The following is a 22,111-nucleotide window of genomic DNA, read 5'->3' on the forward strand; positions in this document are numbered from 1 at the left end:
ACGTCCACTTCAGCCGTGAGGGCGTTCCATAATGTTGCTGTGGCACCGGTGAAGGCCCACTGACATGTGGGTCCTCAGGACTTCAAGGAGGAGATTGCTGGACGCTACAACTCTTGCAGCTCGCTCTGACCTCCTTCATGGGCCTCTGAGGGCCGCGAGGTGTGGTGTGTGCTACACTTGGGCCTTGTGCAGCACTGTGAGGGCACCGACCCTCCTGCGGTGCTCCAGACTATCCATCTGGTGGCGGGGGGTCCTGTCTTGGATATTGACAGTGGTGCGGATGTTGCTGTTGCCATTGCTGCTGTTGCCAGTGTCCCCTTCATCGACCCTGCTGCTGCTGGTGGTCACTGGCACTGTATATGAGGTGTTTGGCACGCCTCTGCACCCTGTCCAACAGGGAGAGGTGGCACTGGGCACTACTCATCCATGTGAGGGGGCTGTACTCAATGATGGGCCTCACCTGGGCCTTGTACAGCCTTCGGAGTCCATCAGCGTTGAGAAGGTGACAGACTCGACGCAGGTCTCAGGGATGCCTTGCGTGCCACATTCTCAAGGTGGCAGTCGAAGCTGAGTTTGGAGTCGACCTCCATCCCTAATGGAGTCCCTAATGGCCAAGGTATTGTCTCCAAACCTCAGCTGCCCCTCGAGTAGTCTGGCATCCTCAGCTGAGTGTGATATAATCACAGCCTGTATCTTCTTGGCAGCAAACGTGACTTGCCACCGTCTCCCCCATGCCATGATGTCACCAAGCTGGCAGTTGGTGAAATCTATTGCATTTTCAGCCTCCTCCCTGGAGTAGCTGCAGGACAGGGTGCAGTTATCTGCGTATGCTGTGACTGCTGGGAGGCTCTGGAGGAGGTCATTGAGGAAGATTTTCCACAGGATGGGGCTCAGGACCAACCCCTGTGGAATAGAAGCCTCCACGGGGTATGTGGCAGACATGCATCCCCCCAAAACGACTTTCAGGCTGCGGCCTTGCAGGTAGCACGACAACAGCTCCAACACCAACACTTGGGGAGGCGGTGGCCTAGTGGATAAGGTGGTGAGCTTGGGATCGGACTGATGTCGACGCATGGGTTCGAATCCCCACCAGTGCTACCTTGAAACTTTGTGTCATTTGCCGAGTGGCTTAAAATCACCTACATGTCACCCTGACACCCGAGTTCTAGTTGCATAGCAATAAAGATGAGCTTTGGGGGGGTAACTTGGGCCTTTCAGGTGCCACTATAAAACCCGCGCCCGCACCACTAACGGGCCTGCCTCTGAGCAACACCGAAGAGGCAGAATATGCCTACGGTGCATATGGGCTAACACTTAAAAAAAAAAAAAAAAAAAAAAAACACAGCTGTCCTGTGAGCCCAATCTGCTGAAGTTTGGCAAGCATGCTGCCATGCCACACACAGTCAAAAGCCCCTGCAATGTCGAAGGGAACGATGAGCGAGGGACGGCCTGAATCCAGGCTGTCGTGCCAGGCCTTGGACAGCAGGAGAAGCAGACCTGAGGTAGAACGTCCCTTTCTAAATCCATACTGTTGTGTGGACATGAGGTGGTGCTCCTCCAGGTGGCGTATCAGCTGCTCAGCAAGGATCCGCTCCAGGATCATTCTGACCACTGACAGGAGCAAGATGGGGTGGTAGTTGGCAGGGTCTGTCCTCTCTCACTTCTTGTGTACGGGCGTGACATGTGCCTCTTTCCACAGGCTTGACCAGGAGCCGCTCTGTAAGCATTGACGTAATAGTACGATGAGGGGTCGAGTTAGCTCTCCCGCACAGTGCTTTAGGAGGAAGGGACTGATGCCGTCTAGGCCTGGAGCCTTTTTGGTGTTCATACTGCGGAGGTGTCGGGCCATGGCGTCTTCTGCTATCATCAGGCTGCCCAGGCTGATGTCACACAAGCAGGTAAGGGTGGGAGGCTGCCTCTCTGGATCAGGGACACTCATTTTCTTTCTGAAATGTGTTGCCAGGAAGTTCGCCTTGTCCTTGTTTTTAACCACCCAGTCGCCAGCTGCCATTTTGAGAGGCGGGATTCTGTCCTGGGTGGTGGTGCCCTGCCTCTCCTTCACCAAGGACCACCATTGCTTGGGGTTAACTTGGTCAGTGGACAGCTTCCTCTTTACGTTGTTCTCCCACCTTTTTCTGGTCCATGCAGCTATTCTTGTCATGGCCTTGAAGGCAGCAAGGTGAAGGGTTTTGTGTCACTAAGTAGGGTGGCATCTGTAGCGAGTCCAGGCTCTGTACTTTTCCTTGGCCGCAAGGCGACATCTACAGTCGAACCATGGCTGGTCATGTGGGTCGGCGTTATGTGTCCTGTGGCGGATGTGTAGGGCCTGTATGTTAAGGACGGTGGTGGTGAAGGCTGACACATTGTGGTCCAGATCTCCTGTGAGGATGGCGTCCCAGATGGTTGCAGCCAGGTCATGCTTGGTGGCCTGCCAGTTGGCGCACGCCCACAGCCATATTGTTCGATGGCTTGTTTCCTCACTTGCAGGGTTAAGGCCTATTTCACTGAGCACTGCATGGTGGTCAGAGCTGCTGACACTGTTCAGTTGAAGTGCACAGTCTCCAGGGAGGTCGGTCAGTACAGGGTCCAGGGAGCCACCCTTCACATGTGTGGAAAAGGTGGTGTGATTGGTGAGCCCGTGGACCGCTGTCAGCTCTGTAAAGGCTCTGTTAACCAGATGTTGATTCAGGTCACCCACGATTACAATGTTCTGGCAGTTGTGAGTGGCTGTACTGGTGTCAAGCTGGTCGTTGAGGAATGCTAGTGGGGCGTGGCCTTGCCATTGAGGGTGGTAGAGAGTGCAGAGCAGGACAGAGCTCGTGTTGGACAGGAGAAGGCAGAAGAACAGCACTTCCATCTCGGGGGCTGGTACAGGGAGTAACTGCATCTGTAGTTCCTCCTGGTGACACACAGCCACCCCTCCTCCCTGTCTCGTAGCATGGTTGTGTTGCACCCAGTAGCAATAATCTGGGATCCTGTTGCAGGTTGTTGCGCAATTGCTGTTCAGAAATGTCTCCACGTCAACCACAATGTCAGGGGAGATAACATAGGCACACTCAGCTGTCATCCCCCACGACGCAGGCTTCTGTCACCCAGAGTGGGTGTTCCACCCACCGGGTCTTGGGTGTTGCCAGATGTTGCTTCCATGATGGAAAGAAACCAACTAAAACCTACGTGAAATATGTCACAGTGGCAACACAGTTAGTGAAAATAGTTGCCAGATATCTACTCACCCTCTGACTAAATACCAGCGGGAATAATTCAAATGTGTACCACGAAAAAATCCTGATTACCAGAATGATCGCCGCCTCTCCAGATGTGGTGATGCGATCGCTCATGAACGATCACCGTAATTTAAGGCTTAAAGGCTTGTGATAGTTACGATGATCCATTTCAGATCACTGATCTGGTCACAGAGCCAACGTTCTATTTACCCTTGAGCTCTGGAATCTGATTCAGATCAATGACTGCTCAATATCTGCCTGACCAGATATCAGAGGTGGTTTGAAGCAGAGGATGCCCAGTCCTTAACTGCAGTGGGGCTGACCTGTGGGTAGTTTTGTGTTGGTGCTTGAAACTATGCTTGTGTAGCCCTGGCCATGTGGTATAGACGGCTGCCTATGTCTTTGTATGCAGCTGTGTGCGTGAACAACCAATGTGTGACCTACACATGAGACTGCGGTGTGTTTGAAATTGTTCTTCCTCCTTACTCACAACACAATACTTTTTAACTTAATTTTTGAGCTTTTCAGCCCATGTCCAGGTCTCAGTACTAACCAACCACCAGCACCTACTGTTTGGGGTCCTCCGACACCACCAGGGACCTTAATGGTAAGTAAACTATATATGATAAATAGCAGAAATAAGTATCCATATAGCTGCCGCCAAAGGGACAGGATCTGCCAATTAGCCTCAGGGGGTTCTATTTTCGTGGAGCAAATCTAGACCAGATTCAGATCCCATCCTGTGACCTGGAGCTGATCAAGGCTCTAAAAAGAAGAGGTCTCTGCACACCATTGCCAGATTATTGTACTCAGATTAACTGCATTTTTACCAGTTTCTGACCCATAACTATTGCCAAGAAACACCAATAATTAACCATTTTTAATGAAAACTATATTAGACAAGTTATTGGGGTGAAGGAGGCAGGTTTTGGGTTGGAAATTGGGCTGAGTCCAACAATTTGGTAACACTGCCTTTGCAGTGCAGTGGTTAGTGTCCCTGACTGCGAATCTGCGGGCCTGGATTTGAATCCCGGCCTGGGCAGTCAGCATGCAGCCACCCAGCTGTTCATCCTTTCCTTTGGGATGGTTGATAAATGGGTACCTGGGAAAACCTGGGGAAGGTAATCTGTGGTAACCTGGATATTACATTGGCCCTGTGTCAGGTTAAGGGTTCTCTCCCACCACAGGCTCAAAGGGCCAACGGAATAGAGATGAGCACCGCTGCCACGCGCAGTTAATAGCACACCTAGGCCTCTGATACCATACCTCATCTAATATCTTTCAGTTCTGGCAAAACAGCCAAGTTGCTCTTGTTTACTACAGTCCTAACATTGTACATTGCAAGGGTCAAATTCCAAGGCAGCCACAGTATACCCAGAGATTGCTAGCATGCTCTGCTCCGGAGCAAGTCTGACTGTGCTTGTGGCGAGTTGCTCCATCACTGCTGGGGACTGGTACGACAGTTAAACAAAGTGTCTAAACAAAAAACAGCTCTATTGAGGTATTCAGTAACATGTCACTTGTTCTTCTAGATGTGTGTTTGTTTCATGAAACTTGGGGAGGGTTGATACCCTTTGGATAAGGTTAGTAACCACTCAATTTAATGCCCTGGCTACTGAAAAATGTGAATTTTTATTATGAAGTGCAAGGAGGTGTTACAAAATGTGACCCTGGAAATAATCATGATGAGTGATAAGCTAATACACTCGACCCTCGATTTAACGGACCCCAATTTAATGGATTTCGGATTTAATGAACAAGATCTCAACGGACACTGACTTTAGAAACGTCAAAACCCTAAACAGAAGGCCATCAGGCCATGTCGTGAGGCTGCACCGCACAAATTACACCCACACACACTGCCTCATGGCCTCTATCTCTGCTAACTTTTCGGCCGCCGGACAGGATGCATCGAATAGTGTGTGTCCGCCTTTATGGGGAAAATTGAAAACCGTCGACATCTTGCGCCGTGCGCCGGGCCCGGCCCCAAACAGCTGACAGGCGGCTGATGACGGTGATGGCAATGATGAGTGTCGGCGGCGAGGCCCCCGCATCGGTGGCACCCGAATGGCATCCCCATCGGGGCCCGCGCATGTGTGGCTGTGTTTATTATGGGTTTGGGCTTCTCAATTTGCCAATTCCCATCCTCCACATGTTGCATGGGACCCCTTTCCTTTCTTCCATCTCTTCTTTTTCAAAAAGAAGAGATGGAAGAAAAGAAAGAAGTCCCGCACAACATGTGGAAAACAAGAATTAGCAAATTGAGGAGCCCGGGCCCACAATAAACACAGCCCCACACACATACGGGCCCCAATGAAAGCACTGCCTGGGTGGCGCCGATGCAGGGGTCACGCCGCCGACACCCATCATTACCACCACCATCATCAGCCGCCCGTCAGCTGCTAAAGCCCGGCGCGTGGCCGGGGCCACTCGCACACATGTGCCTGGTTGCCCGGATCATAAAAAAAAAATTGTTCCAAGCTAGAAAGAAGGCTGGGTAGATTTGTCCGGTGTGACACCGGCTTTAGAAATGTCAAAACCGTATTTTCAAGCAATGGACCACCCTTCCCCCCTTTCAATCCGTTAAATCGAGGGCCGAGTGTAATGCAGTGCTGGGTGTGCTTGACCTCAAGACTTTCCAACGTTACAAACTGAACTTGTCTTACCTTTCAGACACTTGTGTTGTCCCATCAAACCTCAGGTACTTGTGTCCCCTCAACTTGGTGTATTTTTCCAGGATATTCAAGACAATGACAAACTGGGAGAAGATTAATACTCGGGCACCTGAAAAGTAAGTCAGCATTACTAAAACTCATAAAGAAAGAATTACAGTAAAATCCATTAATACAAAAGATATTTTCTTTATAAATTGCTGCACTCCTGAGTTTGGATCATTGACATTCAATCAAGCATTATGATTCCCTGCTTCTAAGAATCTGGACTGACATACTATTATTGTAGTCACATCCAGCAACATCCAGTGATACTCCCAAGTCACCTTTGTAATGAACAATGAATAGCTGTTTACATTCAATAAAAGATTGTTTTTCATGCAGATCTAAGGCTCTTAGTCACCCTGTGATGTGAACAGAATTCAGGAACCTTTTCAAAACAGTGAAGTTCTGTGATTACTGGACCACAAACAACAGAGAAGTAGTGATGGATGGCCATTGCCATACCAAGTCCAGCGGTGCAGTTCTGGCTCTAGCACCAAGAACCTGCAATTTTCAACCTCCTGGAACCTCTTGCAAAATTCAGGAGAGAGCTGTTATGTTCCTGATACCAGAACCATGGGGACCAACACATAGCTCATAGCCAACCCTGTCAGTGCCAGTAGTAGCACTGATGTCGCCCAGGACAATGAGTGTGTCCCAGAGGGGGCACTGGTCTAATACATAGTCCAGTTTGGTGTAGAACATCTTCTCTTCAGTTTCACACATCTCAGTAGAAGCGTACATTACAACAGAAGACAGGAAGCCCATTGTGTACTTTAGCCTCGTTTGCATTATACGTTCATCAACTGGATTAACCTCACCTCAAATGGCTGCAGTTGGCTGGAGATACCTCTAAGATGGGCACCATTGCTCATGCTGAACCAGTAGTAGGTGAACTCCCCCTCACTGATCTTGCCACTGCCAAGCCTCCTCGTCTGAGAGTCCCACTATGTCCATCTTAGACTTCTGAGCTTATTTGATACGCAGAGTACTTAGAGGGTGATCCTATGAGAGGCTCAGGACATTCCAGGAGCCCACATGCAGAGCCCTCTGAAGGTTAATCCCAGGCCTGATTCTGCGGGCGAGAGACACTTTTGCACCTCCCCGGCCACCCCAAAACAAAAGGAGGGGCAAGGGGGCCCTTCCTCTCTCGAGATGCAGGGGTCACATGGGCTTTGCCCTGCACCCATCACTGATGGCAGGCTCACATGATAAGGATGCATTGAGGGAGTCTGCTGTGTATGGTCAGGCCCTAACAAAATTGGATCAGGGTCAAGGCTTGTGCTGCAACCCTGACCTCTACCTTTTGATTTGTTTTTAGCTTAGAGGGTTTTGGGGGAAGGGGAAGCAAACCTCCCCCCTAAAACAACCTAAATTGGGCTGGTCTGACTGCTAGCCATAGGGCAGGGATGCGGGATCTGAGAGGATAAATCCCCTGGCTACCCAAAGAAAAAAGCATGAATGGGAAGGACAGAAAGACAGCTCAGGAAGGTTGAGGGCATTGCACTCATCAAAATAGACCTGCCCCTACCAGATGTAATGTACTGTATTTCTCACCATATAAGACGCACTTTTTTTTTCAAAAAAACAAACAAAAAAAACAAAACAAAACAAAAAAAAAAAAAGATTAGAAAAATCACCGTGTCCTATACCCCCATGGTTAGGATTTGGAAGCCCTAGGGGTTATTGTTATAGGTACAAAACCAACACACAAAACACCTCCATTTGACACAATAGTTCCCAGATGTCCCCAGAATGAAATATACTGTATTTTGTGGCGTATAACGCACACTTTTTTTACTCAGAAAATGCCAAAAAGTCACCTCTGCTCGGTACACACCGAAGGTACAAATTTTGAATAGTTTAACCCTTAGAGTATGGGTGGTGATATATTTCCCTGGATGGTGTGCACGGGGAAAATTTAGGCATTTAAATGAGGTGGAAATGGTGTCTTTCTTCTTTGCAATAATTGTATATTCATCTAGTATATATGGTGATAAAACTTCTCTCCTAATAATAATAAAAAAGTTATGACGGACGAAAATATTGAGCATTTTCTCATGGCCGTGACGTGTCGCGTGGAAGCACCCCACTTGCTTTCACTCTCTCTCTCTCTCTCTCTCTCTCTCTCTCTCTCTCTCTACCTACCTACCTGCCCCTCCCTCCCCTGTCAATGTCACTACCATAGCAGTCATCACAGTCACTGTCACTTTGATTTGCCCATGCTCTACCTCCACCCGGAGCAGAGGAACTGCTTGACGCGTCACGAGACATGACAGATGTATTCCGAACAAAAGTGAAAAATGATCTGTGGCCTTCGGCAGGCTGCGCGCTGGAGATGAATACGAGTGTGTACGGATGCCAGATGCCTCCACCATTCTTCTGAGTCAAGAACTGGCGGTATATTTGAAATGTGGGGAGCGTAGAGTGTGATGAATATATATATGATCCCCGTACGGGTGGGGCGTGTGGTAGTGCACTTACATATACGATCGCCGTAATATAAGGGTTAAATAATAAATAGTGTGATGCAATAGAAAAGGAAAGTTCACATTAGCAGAAGAGAAGAGGACAGCATGTGAAGCGATTAACCCTTTCCATCCGTGACGCAGACGTTGGCATCACAGTATGGAAAGGGTGAAGAGGAAATGGAAGAAGATTAATCCTCTTCTAAACCTTTCAATCCTCCTCTAAGTTCCTCTTAATCCTCTTCCATTTCCTCTTAAGAGGTTTAGAAGAGGATTAAGAGGAAATGGAAGAGGATTAACCCTTTCATTACTAAACGCTCGCAGCGAGCGTTAGGCGTATTTGTTGGTGGTGCTGCTGCGAGCTCCAGCCGCACTCAAATCTCCTGCGTATGAAAGTGTTCCAACACTAATTCTCACAACACAGGATTGCCAATTGAGTGGGTTCTTCACTAAATTTGGTGGAAAATCATATCAGCCCAGCGCGGCAAATCTATGGACGAGTAACTGGTGGATGTTCTTGCCCAATATAGCGGCATTTTTGCATAGCTTCACCTATCACCTGACTGATTCTTTGACCAAATAATTGTAAATATTGCAGTTGGCAATACTTCCTTGCCAGAATCTGAAGGAGAGATGTCTGCAGTTCTCTAAATATGGCTAATCATCTCGCACGCACCGATGTAAGTGTTAACATTCAACACTCCCTGAATGTGCATGTACGTTTGCAAGAGAGGCATACATAACCGACTCCTATAGATCTGGACCTTCTCTTTCCAATGGTGTTTTTGGTTTTTAGCTGTGATGAATAGTTTTTGAGATACAGAGGTTAAAAGAGACCCCCCATTGGGCTGCCTGACTGCGCCTGATGGGATAGTCGCATCCCGTTCCGCATGCAAGGAAAGGGTTAAGAGGTTTAGAAGAGGACTAACAGTGACGCCGTCGGATGCCCGTCAGACGCCGATGTCGCCGGAGTGAAGGGGTTAAACCATACAGGTGACAAGAAGAAGACGTACCATGCGTGGGAGCCAAGGCGTGGTGTGAACACAAAACACAAAGCGCAAGACCACAAGTCACCAGTGTGACGGGTAGCTTGGCGTTGGTGGTTAAAGAGGCTATTACACGGGAACAATACTGGCGGAGCAGGGTGATGCCTGATGTGACTGCTTGGCGACTGTGGGGTGGACCTGGGGGAATTAGTCTGGAGTGATTTCTGCTGAGCAGTGTCCCGGTCAGATGACGTTTTGATACATGTTTGATAGATCGGATATCTGTGGATGACTAAAGTGTTTATTGTAAATGCATTTTTGTTTCTCATAGTAAAAATAACTAAAATAAACCATAATATGATTGACATCAGTTAATCGACATCTATTTCTACTTGAAAGTAGGTATACGGTCCCTGAAAGTCAAGATCAAGACCAAGATTGCCCATTGAACGTAGCATCCCCGTATGATTAGTTCTCACAACAGCTCGGCAAAAGTTACTGCCTGCACACTGCGCAGTGAGTGAAGGAACAGTGAGTGCATCTACCAACCAACCCTTTTGTTTACCATTTCAAAGTCACAGCTGCTCAGGGTAAGAGCACTGCAATTCTTCAACTAACAATTGAACACTTTGAAAACAGAGAAGGGCACAAAGCGAGATACAGTATCATAGTCATAATTGTTAGTAAGGTGGCCAAATGTAATACTGCATATACATTAAGTTCAGGGAGAATGTGAAGTTTTTAATTTTTTTCTAAATATATCATGCCGAGTTATAGGTGCATCTTATATGGCGGGAAATACAGTATATTTTGCCACCCATTTGCATCTAGACAAATTAAAAATAATAAACAAAACAAATAAATAAATCTAGATATATGGATGTATATGTATGTATCCCATGATATATGTATTGCTGAACCTGATGTTTTATTAAATTTTCCAGTCATTACTAAATACTACGGAGAAATGAAAACAAAACTCTCCATCTAGTTATTTCACAAATGATTTATGTCATAAGTTTCAATGATTAAATCAGTATTGCTTAGTTAATGTCAGGACTACTGTACTTTTTTTTTTAGGTGCTGCCTGAGTGCCGGCAGGCTCTTTCTCTCCCCTGTAAACAAGTGGCCCCCTCTTGGGCGACCCCAGCCCGTTAGTCAGGCAAATTTCATTTATAATGGCTGCTGTCACATATGACTCTTACATACTCATGCAAAAATTAATCTCATGCTAACCCGTAAGGTGTCGGCAAATATGACACCTGTGCCGGACACGTCTTGGATTTTTTTTTCTTGGCGAAAACAGCCTTAAATGATGTGAAAGGAATGGAAATGACCATCATTGCACCCAGAACTGACTGGAAGTGGTATTATGGTGCACAAGATATTCCACGCTAGAGTTAGCAACTAAGCGAAACCTTATATATATATATATATATATATATATATATATATATATATATATATATATATATATATATATATATATATATATATATATATATATATATATATATTTTATTTATTTATTTATTTGATTTTTTTTCACTCCTCTTCTCACAGTTGGAGCAATGAGTTGGGGACATGCATAACATCATTACCGTGTTGAGAGGAAAACAACATGTCACATTTTAGCTTCAAGAAATTATTCTCACGAAAAAAGCCCTTTTCACATGTGATTGGTCTTACATAATTGTTTTTTTCCTTTTCTGTAGCTGTCTGGGTGGAGAATGTGTGTGTGTGTGTGTGTGTGTATTTACCTAGTTGTGAAATACAGGAAAAGAGCCGTACTCGGCTCGTGCTGTCCCGTCTCCATAACGCTTATTATCCAGTTTGGCTTTAAATTCATGAATCGTTTTTGCACACACAGTCTCCTTGTCAAGTCCGTTCCATGTTGTTATGCTTCTGTATGGAAAACTGTATTTCTTGATGTCTCTCCTACAGTCGCTCTTCTTCAATTTCTTACCATTGCCTCTTGTTACACTTCTGTCACGTTCCACTAGGTCTTCCCTGTCCAATTTCTCCAATCCCTCTTGTATCCTGTACAATGCTATTAGGTCCCCTCTCTCTCTTCTTCTCTCCAGTGTTGTTAGTCCCAATTTCTCCAGTCTTTCTTCATAAGTATGTTCTCTCAGAGTTTCCGGTAATTTAGTCGCTGCTCTTTGTATTCTTTCCAACTTTCTAATTTCTTTCTTCAATCTAGGCGACCACACTAATGCTGCATATTCCAGTCTTGGACGTATCATCGATGTTATTAGTTTCTTCACCATTTCTTCATCTAAATATGTAAATGCTGCTTTTATGTTCCTAAGAAGATTGTATGTTTCCCCAGTTATCCGGTCTATATGTTTTCCAAAGGATAACTTGTCTGTTATGATCACTCCCAGATCTTTTTCTTCAGTTTTTTTTCATATGTGTGTGTCAGTGAGAGAGAGAGAGAGAGAGAGAGAGAGAGAGAGAGAGAGAGAGAGAGTGTGTTTGTGTTTAAAAATCAAATCAATGGCAACCACCAGATACTCCGTGTGAGTGTAGCCTTTCAGAGTGTGAATATTTTTCTAATAATATGTATTTGTTTTCCATACGACAAAAGGAGAGGCATATCATAATTCATATCGTACAAGGTTTCACTACCACAACACAACACGCACCAAAAAACACTAGAAATGGGGAGAGTAAGTAATGGAAATTAGAATAAGTTCATATTAGCGGGGTTGACGTGCCGTAAGGCAGCTACCACAAAAATAATGGAGCAGAAACCGCTACAAAATTGAAAACTAGTAAAAGTAAAAAAAAAAGACGATACTCGTGTTAGCAGGGTCAAGGAGGCAGCATATACGGTGCGTGTAATGTATGAGAGCAGCATGTGGAGACGTTTTGAGGACGTAATTTATCAGGAAAAGGATGGGAGGAGGGCGACGTATCTCATACGTCTCCAACGCTCGGATGTCTGAGAGCGGCTGACGTATCTCTTATGTCTCTGACGCTTTGCAGGTTAAAGTCGCCCCTTAAAACTTCAAGGCTATGTTGTGCTCAGCAGTTTTTACCGCCCGCAAAAGAATTTTGTGGAAGGTATTGTTTTCAGCTGTGTAAATTTTTTTTTTTTTTTGTCTAACACAAAACTTTTGAACCATTACAGCTAGGATGTTGAAACTTCATAGGTGGACTACTAATGGCCCCACACAGGACAAGTTCAATTTTCAAGGTCAAAAGTCAAAGGTCAAGGTCACTGAGGTCAAAAATAAAGTAATCCTTCCACTGGCATGAATTTTGAGTGGTGAAACAGGGCAGGACCTCGCCCAAGACTTAATTGCATATTTCCACATTTTGAGCACTCCGGCCAGAGGGTGTTGGCAGCGGGCGGTTTGCACTCGTTAGAGTGTCCAATGTCAAGTATTTTTATTTTTTATTTTTGAGGGATAAATTGAATTCCTTATAAAAGTAGCAACCATGTAAAAGCTGAATGCTAAGATGAATAAAAATAAAAGTTAAAAATCATACAGCTTTTACATGAATATACATGGCTGTCTTGAAACAGCAAAGTAAATATTTGGTATACAGTTAATTAGATTTACAGATGAACATATTATGAATAACATGTAAAACATACCTTCTTCCTTTAGTTTAGGGAGCAGCATGTCCAGCTGCTCCATCTTGCCTGAGCTGAGAATGAGTTCATCGCCGAGCCGGTATTGACGGATGTGCTGTGAGGAGGAAGAGGGACACTGCAGCAGACCACAGGAAACACTGATGCTTCAAGAAAATAACAAGGATGCTTAAACTAAGAGATTCATGGGTAGGGAATATTGTGCTAGTATTGTGAAGTGTTACTGAAGGGACAGGGGAAGGAGTAGGAAGTATGAGACCATTTAATGTTAGTTGAGAAGAGAGGAAATGCTGTGTTAGTATTGTTAAAGGGTACTGAAGGGACAGGGGAAGAACTGAGAAGTAAAGACAGTGAGAGACCATGTAAGATTAGTTAAGAAGAGAGGGGATGCTGTATTAGTATTGTTAGGCATTACTGAAGGGACAGGAGAAGGAGTGGGATGGAGAGGAAAAGTTAGAGGTACAATAGTCTACAGCTGGTGCCTGGGCTCAAACCGTGGGTGTCGACAACAGTCGACAAGGCATTTTTTTACTTAGCGTGTCGTCAAATGTATTTTGTTTATGCTGAAGTAGGGTAAGCATATCGTTTTCTTTCAAACAATGCTCAACCATGCTCTCTTGACTAATTATTGGTCAGTGTATGACTTGTGTAAGCTTTGAAAAGATGTCCACTAAACATCCCACCTCGTCTCACCTTCCAGTGAATTTCATCCACAAGATGGTGGCCCTTTGACCTCAATACCAATCAAGGGCATAAAGAAGGCCTAAAAGTTAAGTTATTTTGGGGTGTGGTTCACATAAACTGTATAAAAGTTATGTTTCTTATTACTAAATCATAGAAGGGAAGTCCACTCAGGATGGAACACTGGCTATAAAAATGTGCTCTCAGTGATCCCACTTCAATATTCAGTACGCGCTCTACCAAAGGTCGTATAGTCTTCAACTTCAAGTCAAAAAACAGTTAAGGGTATGTACTTTACAATGGTACTTCATTCAGTTATGTGAGTTAAGTAGAAGTGAAGGTATGAAAGGTTGAAGTGAAGTATATTTTTGCCTGAATATGCCTGCATGGGCACGCAAAATAAGCCTGCACTTTGAGGGTTAAAGCTGTTACTCCTGAAGATAATGATGAATGTACTATAGCTCCCGCCAAACAACTTGTTCCCTGAGCCTCACACCCGCTCCCTCAGCCTCTCTCTGGGGCAGCACTGACTTCACTTTCAGCCTCTTTTAACAAGTGATAGTTTTCATGGTTTAGGTCATCTTGTCTAACAAAAACAACAAAAGCCTCAACCCACCAGTGACCACTCCAGGAAGGGAGAGAGGGCTGGAGGACAAGTTACCTGCTGGTGACTATAAAGATCCACAAATTTACAGGATTTATAGGAAATAAGGCAACCCCTGAAAACAATAAACAAATAAAATAAATTAGGTGTCATTTCAAACACTGGGCATAAGATCCTAACCTATTTCCTGCGGCTGTGGGGTCCCTGTCGCAGGGGTGATGGCAAACATTGCCAAACACTCACCTTAACCCAGTAGCTGCTGGGATCATGTTTCTCAAAGGCCCCTCTAAGCGAATTAATAAGAAAAATCATCACTCACGCAATTCATTATAAATGGATATCAACGCATTTGTAATCACTTGGTGTAAAGCCAAAAAATTTGGCCCATCATTGGTACGTGGTAAAATCACAAATTTGGCCCGTCGCTCCTACCGGGTTAAGCTTGCAGTTTTCTTCAATATTTTTAAAACAATTAAAATCATTAACATCAACATTAGGTACAACTAATATTCTACATGATGGCAAATTTTCATAGAAACACCTCCATGGGTACAGCCGTGAGGGAACCAGAAAGGTGAGTGACCTGCCGAGTGCACGCCACACACAGCGGCATGAGTCAGATTGGGAGCTACTGGCTGTGATGTCTGCATGAGAGAACTGCACAGGGTTGCCAGGTCTGAGGCTGTCCTCGTTACCTAATCCCACAGCTTTAATTACCAAATGAATCTGTTCATTTCCAAAAATTCTGAGGCATTAGTAATACTGTGGTATATACACTTCATTGGCTGGTGCAAGGTCTCTAAGGCAACGCATGTAAGTTGTATCGTCACTCTGTGCCTCTTTCCTTTGTATTATGATGATACTTATCTTATGGAATTACTTTGCCTTTTCAGGTTTACTGACACTTAATAGAGTGCCCCTAAATCAGCTGGCAATTATTATTTGGTTCATTGCCCCTTGGAGGCTCTGAGGCCGAGGCAGTGAACCCAAGATGGCAGCCACTCCCCAACAAACATGACCCTGGTAGTGTGAAGGACTTGATATCACTACTACACAAAACACACAGAGTGCCAGTAAATGTAGAAAATAAAGTAGTATGTGAGATTTTAGTAAGGACAACGGAATGAGGCGGTGACAACACAATTACTGCCCACGACACCCACAGAAGGAGCTTGTTGAAGTAAAGCCTATCTAAAGGCTGTGGTGCTGAGCAAGGTGTTAATATTCACTGGTCAGTGGGAAGTGATGAAGGGATACACTGATGCCGCACGCTTAGTGATGAAAACTGTGATGTGCTGTGAAGGGAAGGTGAAAACTGCTGAAAGCTTTGCAACAGACACCAGATGTATAAAGAAGTTTTGATTGGTTCAGATTTTTCACATGAAAAATGTGATGCATGAAATGAGTCATTAAAATGATAAAAATGACTTACTGAAGTAAATAACAATTTGTTGAATCCATGAGCACTTCAAGGAGCTCAACTGTCTCCTGGAAGCCCAGCTGATGAGAAGCCATCATGCCAATAATGATGAGAGGCAGTTAATGCTGCATAACTCAGTCATATATTTAGTTATGAGATATCTCAGAATCAAGAACAATACAGGACTAAAATATGGAGCAATGTTTCACTGCATTAGTCAAGTTGCCGGCTTGGCTCTTTTTCCAAGACTAACTACAAACTTCTGGGATATTTGAGCATTTTTTTTTTTATGTTTTGAAATGAGCTGGATGTCTTCCACTTAAAAACTCACTCTAAGATTAACTTTTTTGCTGACTTCTAAGAAATATCATGAATTGACTCAACCTAGGAAAGGGAAGCTCTTAAGTCACCAGTTCTACTCTACGCAAACTCATCCCTGTGTTGTCCAACTTTACAGTGTAGCAGTCAACCAGTATTTTCATTCTTTCATCCCTAGCCCTGGTAATTTCTGAAACAACCTTTATTCCTTTCCTCCTTCCCATGACCTAAACTCTTTCAAGAGGGCAGTGTCAAGATACCTCTTGAACCATAATTTCTGTGGGCCTCTCCTGTATTCTCTTTATAGGAGCAGCCTGCTGCAAGCTTATTTAGTAAAACTTGACCTGCCCTTAACCCTTTTGTTATCAAATGTCTGAAATTTTGTACTTGCATACAACATGACAATGTCTGCTGTGGAACCAATGTTGTACATGCGTACAACATCTTTAAGGTGTATGGAGCCTTTCTGAAAGTCGGTTCAGTATGTATTGGCCAGCACTCATCTTGTGGTTTATGGCATCTGTGCAGTGACGTCATGCCACTCTCTATAGCACTGTAAGAAGACATGAATATTTATTATTTTCTATGTACTTGCTTTGATTTATATCATATAGAATATAATATGCAGAATATTATTGCTGTTGGCACCTCAGCCATGCTTCCTTGAGCAGCAGTGCAGCCACCCAGGAAGACAGCAAGTATAGAGGCAAGCAGGAAGAAAGCTGGGCAGGATGAGGTGCAAGCATTGGTATCAATGCCTGCTACTGAGACCAGGAAAAGACCACAAAAGTGAGCAGTGTGTGCCACAAATGGGCAAAGTGAAGTGGTGCAGGAAATATTGCCCCTCATGTCCTGGTGCACCTGGTTTGTGTTCTAGGGAACGCTTCCAGGCCTGGCACACCCAGCGTGCACTGGTGCACCTGCATCAGAGTGCACCATCCCTGGATTTACATCACCCAAATATGGAAGGAATTCAATACAGCTTACAAGATAAATAAAACTATTTTTTATGGTATAATATTTCGGTTGAGTAAAGTATTTGATTACGCATATTAACCCCTTAGCGCCAGATGTTCAAAAAGCCCGCCTGGCTGATATATGGCGTGCTCGGCCGCGCGCGGGAAACCTGAGCCTGCATGTATCTGCGTGTCGCCTCCGTATATTATGCTGCTGAAAGCCCTCATTACATGTATCCCGTATTTGCAAAGCAGCATACACAACGAGTCAACATATACCTGCTATGCATAATATAAAGTGGGTCAACGCGAAATAAAAAAAAAAAGCAAAATAAAGAAAGGGGAGAAAGGGGCAAGGGGGAAAGAAATACAGAAAGCAGATGATTGTGTAGAGGAGGAAGAATGTCAAGAAATTATCAGCAAATACAACTCTGTTATCATCAGTCAGAGAGCTGCCAGATACTCCTTTGTCATCACAGACAATGTATGTGTGTACGTGTGTGTGTGTGTGTGTGTGTGTGTGTGTGTGTGTGAGAGAGAGAGAGAGAGAGAGAGAGAGAGAGAGAGAGAGAGAGAGAGAGAGATTTTACCAACACAAAGCGGGACAACTCAAGAAGAAGAAACAGAAAAAATATGACGCATACTGTAGCTCATTTTTTGTGATTGGTGGGAACGTAGGCGTCATCGTATTGAAAGGGTTAAATGCCTTCAAATGTTATGTTATTTCATCATAATTTCATCTTCTGGCCAATATGCATTTGGTGAAATACAAAAACGTAATATACACCGAAAAGTAATTATGTAATCCTGAATTATAAACACCTATTTTCAAATGGCGTGTAAATGAAAGTCAGTTCGGTGGGAGGGGGTTAGCGTGGCGGGGAGGGGGAGTATTGGTAACGAAGGGGTTAACCTGCCTCTACCAAAGGAAACATAGAAAAAGGAGAGGGCAGAGAGTCAAGCCCCAACATAACCTCAACATGGAGAACATCCTTCCCCTTACATTGTATTGGCAACAGAAGTTGTGGATCTCAAAGTCTGACATGACTGAGAAGTCCTCCACAATGATGTCCAATACTGAGTCGCGGTGGGTCGTCTTCTTGAGGATCTTGCCCATCTCCCTCAGCTTGGTGTCTGTATAGTGTCTCCTGCAAAGGTTGAAAATTATTCTTCAGTATTACGGCTGAAGATATTCTTATAACATTTAACCCTTAAACTGCTAAACGCTCGCAGCGAGCATAGCGTCATTTGCTGGTGGTGTTAAACGCTCGCTGCGAGCTACAATCGTACTCAAATTTCCCGCATATGAGTGTTCCAACAATATTTCTCACCCCATAGCATTGCCAATTCAGTGGGTTTTCCACTAAATTTGGTGGAAAATTATATTAGCCTAGCGCAGAAAATCTACAGACAAGTAACTGGTGGATGTTGTTGTCCAATATAGCGGCAATCTTCCATAGCTTCACCAATCACTTGACTTATTTTTTCACCAAATAGTTGTAAATTTTGCAGTTAGTAATACTACCCTGCCAGCACCCCATGATCCCATCAAGAGTTCTCCGCAGTTGCCTCAATATGGCTGATCGTCGCACACGCACTGATGTAAGTGTTCACAGGCAACATCCCCTGAATGTGCCTGTACATTTGCATAAGAGGCTTACATAATCGAATCTTATAGATTTGGGTCTCCTCTTTCCAATGGTCTTTTTGTTTTTTTAGCTGTAATGAATAGTTTTTGAGATACAGAGGTTAAAAGAGACCCCCTTCCCCCGTTGGGCTGCCAGAGTGCACCTGGGGGGATAGTCGCTTCCTCGCCACGTGCAATGAATGGGTTAAGAGTAAGAAGTGGACTGGGTGGGCCATAGCATGTATACAAAAGACAAGATATAAACAACTAAAATAACATAGTGGCAGCCTAGAAATTGCAGAAGTAAAGGCAGACAGAGAACCAGCGGGAGAGATGAACCTGGTGCCATTGCTGGAGCAGCATGGAGTACACTAACATTAGTTGGAGAGTACTGGGAAAAGCTTTGTCCACCAGTGGATTAGTAACGACTGGCAACCGATTGATTGACTGAGTGGGGTGTGCGGTCATAGCACTGCAAAGTAATGGCTGGTGACAGTGACTGAAAAACAGCATTTGAATTATAAGAAAAAGCTTGACAAACATTAATATGAAAGTGGGCACACACAAGAATTTTATAATGTTTTGTCTTGTCATTACTAATGTCTGGATGCAAAGCTTTGACACCACAACCATGAGAAAAAAAAGAGAACTGAGGTGAAAGTTGCTTCCCATAAGTGGCGAGGATACCACGAAAGGCAAAAAAGACTAAGGACTTCCTAGCCAATAAACTTGACATTGAGAAACATCTTTTTATCACTGGCAAGTGAAAGGTATCTCTATGGCAAAGTTGTCTTGTGATCAGCTGTTGTCATCACTGTTGCAACAGGACAACAGTCACTTCAAAAAAGAGTAACATTATAAAGTCATGATGACCACATCCTGTCTGATTTTATATGGGGAGGTGGTGGCTGAGTGGTCAGCGTGCAGGAGCTGTGCCCTGGAGGACCCAGGTTCAAGTCCGGCCCACTCCTAGAAGTTGACAAGTTTCAGTTGTTGCAGAGTGGTCTAAGACTACCCACAGGCTGTCCTGATGAACATCTATCAACCTGGATGAACTCTACTGAAACTGTAGAGGGTTAATTAGAGCTCCAGGGGATACCATGAGCCAAGCAAGATGGCACCACTATAAAGCACTTGCCTTCACTACTAATGGGTTGGGGTTGACCAACAGGCCCCATCATGAAGCCTACTGACACTAAGGGCCAAACCTAAAAGAAATAACCAAACAAACAAACAAAAAGTGGCACCTATTCCCTTATTTTCAAGATGCTGATACACACAGCAGAGCCTTGGAACACTGTCTGCTTGGGTGTGTTCTGTGTCTCCCTTACAGTACACTTGAGGAAGAAGGGCAGGGGGGGAAGGTCTGGCCTAATATTTGTCGTCTTTTCAATATCTATCAAGTGACCTTATAAGAATCTGCTGTTTTTGAGTTGATGACAAACTGATGTAGGCTGTTCTGTTCTGTGATGATTTTCTGACTGAAAACTTTTGCCTCAACAACCTTCTTGTTTGGTGATTGAACAGTTTTATTGTTTCCTTTTTCACCACTAGCTGCTGCCAGTGTGAAAAATGTGACCTATATATGTTTTCCTTCCTAGTAAGCATCTTCAAGTTCTAATCAATCTCTTTTTATTTGTCTCCGTTTGCAAGGCCAAATTTTTTAAACTTTACATTACACAACATTCTCGCTCCCTCTCTTTGTTCTGTCTACTCTGTCCATTCTGACTCCCTCTCTTCTGTCTACTCTCTCTACTCTCGTTTTGCCTTGGGGGAGATGCTGGAGAATATCAAAAAGTCACTCTGCCAGACTAGCTGGGATTCAGGACCAGGATGCAGTAATCCTTGCAGAGTTGCTGGAGGTTTTGATGATGGCTCTCAAGGCACTGCACAAGGTGGTAAAGCCTTTGGGGCTTTGGGACTCTGGACCAAGAACAAGGCACAGGTGTTTGGAGGCTTACTAGATGAAACGCTACAGTCTGTTTATGAGGGTGGTGAGGATCTTGTAAAATTAAACCTAGATAGCATATATTTAAAACAATGGTGGACTGCTTTGGCCTTCAGAGTTATAGACTTGCTCAGTGCGGGTATCTCACATTGTCAAGCTTGTGCTCCCTGCCTTACTCTATGGCTGTGGGACAAAAATACTAAATAGTGACAAAGAGGCAAACCGATGCCTTTGGTAATCAGTGCCAACACAGAATCATGGGATTTTGCTGGAATGACCGTGTTGAACCACCAATTGCTCAGGGAGACTGAATCGAGGTGTTTTACATGCATAGCCTGTGAACTCCAACTTAGGCCCAGGCCTAAGACTTTGGCTGAAAACAGATAATCCCCTCAATAGTCTGTTTCAATAAGGTATTACAGGCAGTCTGCCTCTTTTTTTCTATTTATTTTGATTAGCTATGTGGCAGCCAATCACCGTGCAAAACCCGTCAGTTTGGTTCTGCCTTGGCTGCTGGTGTCACGACTGCGCAATGTTCTTAGTTTTCTAATACTATCTGAAATACTACAAGGCCTACCTGTGTTTTCTTGGTAGCATTGCCATCCTTGAGTCATTAGCTAGACCATCCACTTTATAACAGAAGACAACAAATTGTTTTTTCTCAATGATATCATGTGATGAATGAAGATTTTTTTTCTATTTGATGAAATCTATATTCAAGCGAACAGTGTACTTGAGGCTTTTTTTTCTTTTCTCATGCTAATCCATGATCTTTAGGCACTGTACATGTTCAATGATGAAACTGTGTTAATATTTCATGGTGATATTGAGGTGTAAAAATACTTTTTTCATGCATCACATAGCACTGTAAGGCAGTGTGAGCGCAGAGCGAGCTTCCTGGGCCAAGGCAGAAGCAACCTTAACTTTTCCAGAGTGGTGATTGGCTGCCACTTGGCCAGTCAAAATTGAAGAACATGAGGGGGTGTGGTCACCTGTAATATCCTACTGAAACAGACTATAGTGTTGGTCCAAATAGGACCTTGACTGTTTGGGCATGTGGCACATGACCCAGAAGTTGATCTTGCTCACCATGTTATTTTTGCTATAGAACCACATGGGGCCCCACCACTGGCCCACCACTCCATGCACACACTCATAGGCTGTCACACAACAAGCTTCAACTGAGGGGGAAAAAAAAAAAGTTCCACAGAATGGAGGGGCCCTGTGGAAAGTACTGCCACCTGAGGAAAGCCACATCACCTGACAAGTATCCATATCCAGGACTTAACAAAAACCTGGTTGGAGCCAAGGTATTTTCAAAGACTGACCTGGTGCATGGCTGCCTTCAAATCCCACTATATCCAAATGACATATATACCCAAAACAGTCATCATCACCCCAGCCGCCACAGAGCTCATTCACCTAAGAAACCTGACCTGTTCACAACAAGGCTGGTCACTCCAGCATCAGTATGCCTCACCCAGCAGCCTGACTGCCTGCACTAAGTCTGGTTCTTGGGTGGGGTGGGGGTCATGCTGGGGCTCGAGAAAACTGGCTTGAA

At 44.6% G+C, this 22,111-nt stretch overlaps 1 protein-coding gene across 5 annotated transcripts in view; it reads right to left on the minus strand.

Moving 5' to 3' along the window:
* LOC127008519 (SWI/SNF-related matrix-associated actin-dependent regulator of chromatin subfamily A containing DEAD/H box 1 homolog) overlaps positions 1 to 22,111 on the minus strand; it is a 68,194-nt gene that overhangs the window by 14,268 nt on the left and 31,815 nt on the right. For 4 of the 5 annotated variants that reach the window (XM_050880639.1, XM_050880640.1, XM_050880641.1 and 1 more), the window contains 3 exons: positions 17,979 to 18,123; positions 13,000 to 13,093; positions 5,891 to 6,008 (listed from right to left, as the gene is read on the minus strand). In XM_050880639.1, coding sequence (XP_050736596.1) covers positions 5,891 to 6,008; positions 13,000 to 13,093; positions 17,979 to 18,123 — 357 coding nt within the window. Of the gene's footprint in view, positions 1 to 5,890; positions 6,009 to 12,999; positions 13,094 to 15,736; positions 16,573 to 17,978; positions 18,124 to 22,111 lie in introns of those variants that run through there. The other variant, XM_050880642.1, reaches the window with a different exon arrangement.

The sequence above is a fragment of the Eriocheir sinensis genome, chromosome 38 (genome assembly GCF_024679095.1).
Source record: "Eriocheir sinensis breed Jianghai 21 chromosome 38, ASM2467909v1, whole genome shotgun sequence".
Lineage (NCBI taxonomy): Eukaryota > Metazoa > Arthropoda > Malacostraca > Decapoda > Varunidae > Eriocheir > Eriocheir sinensis.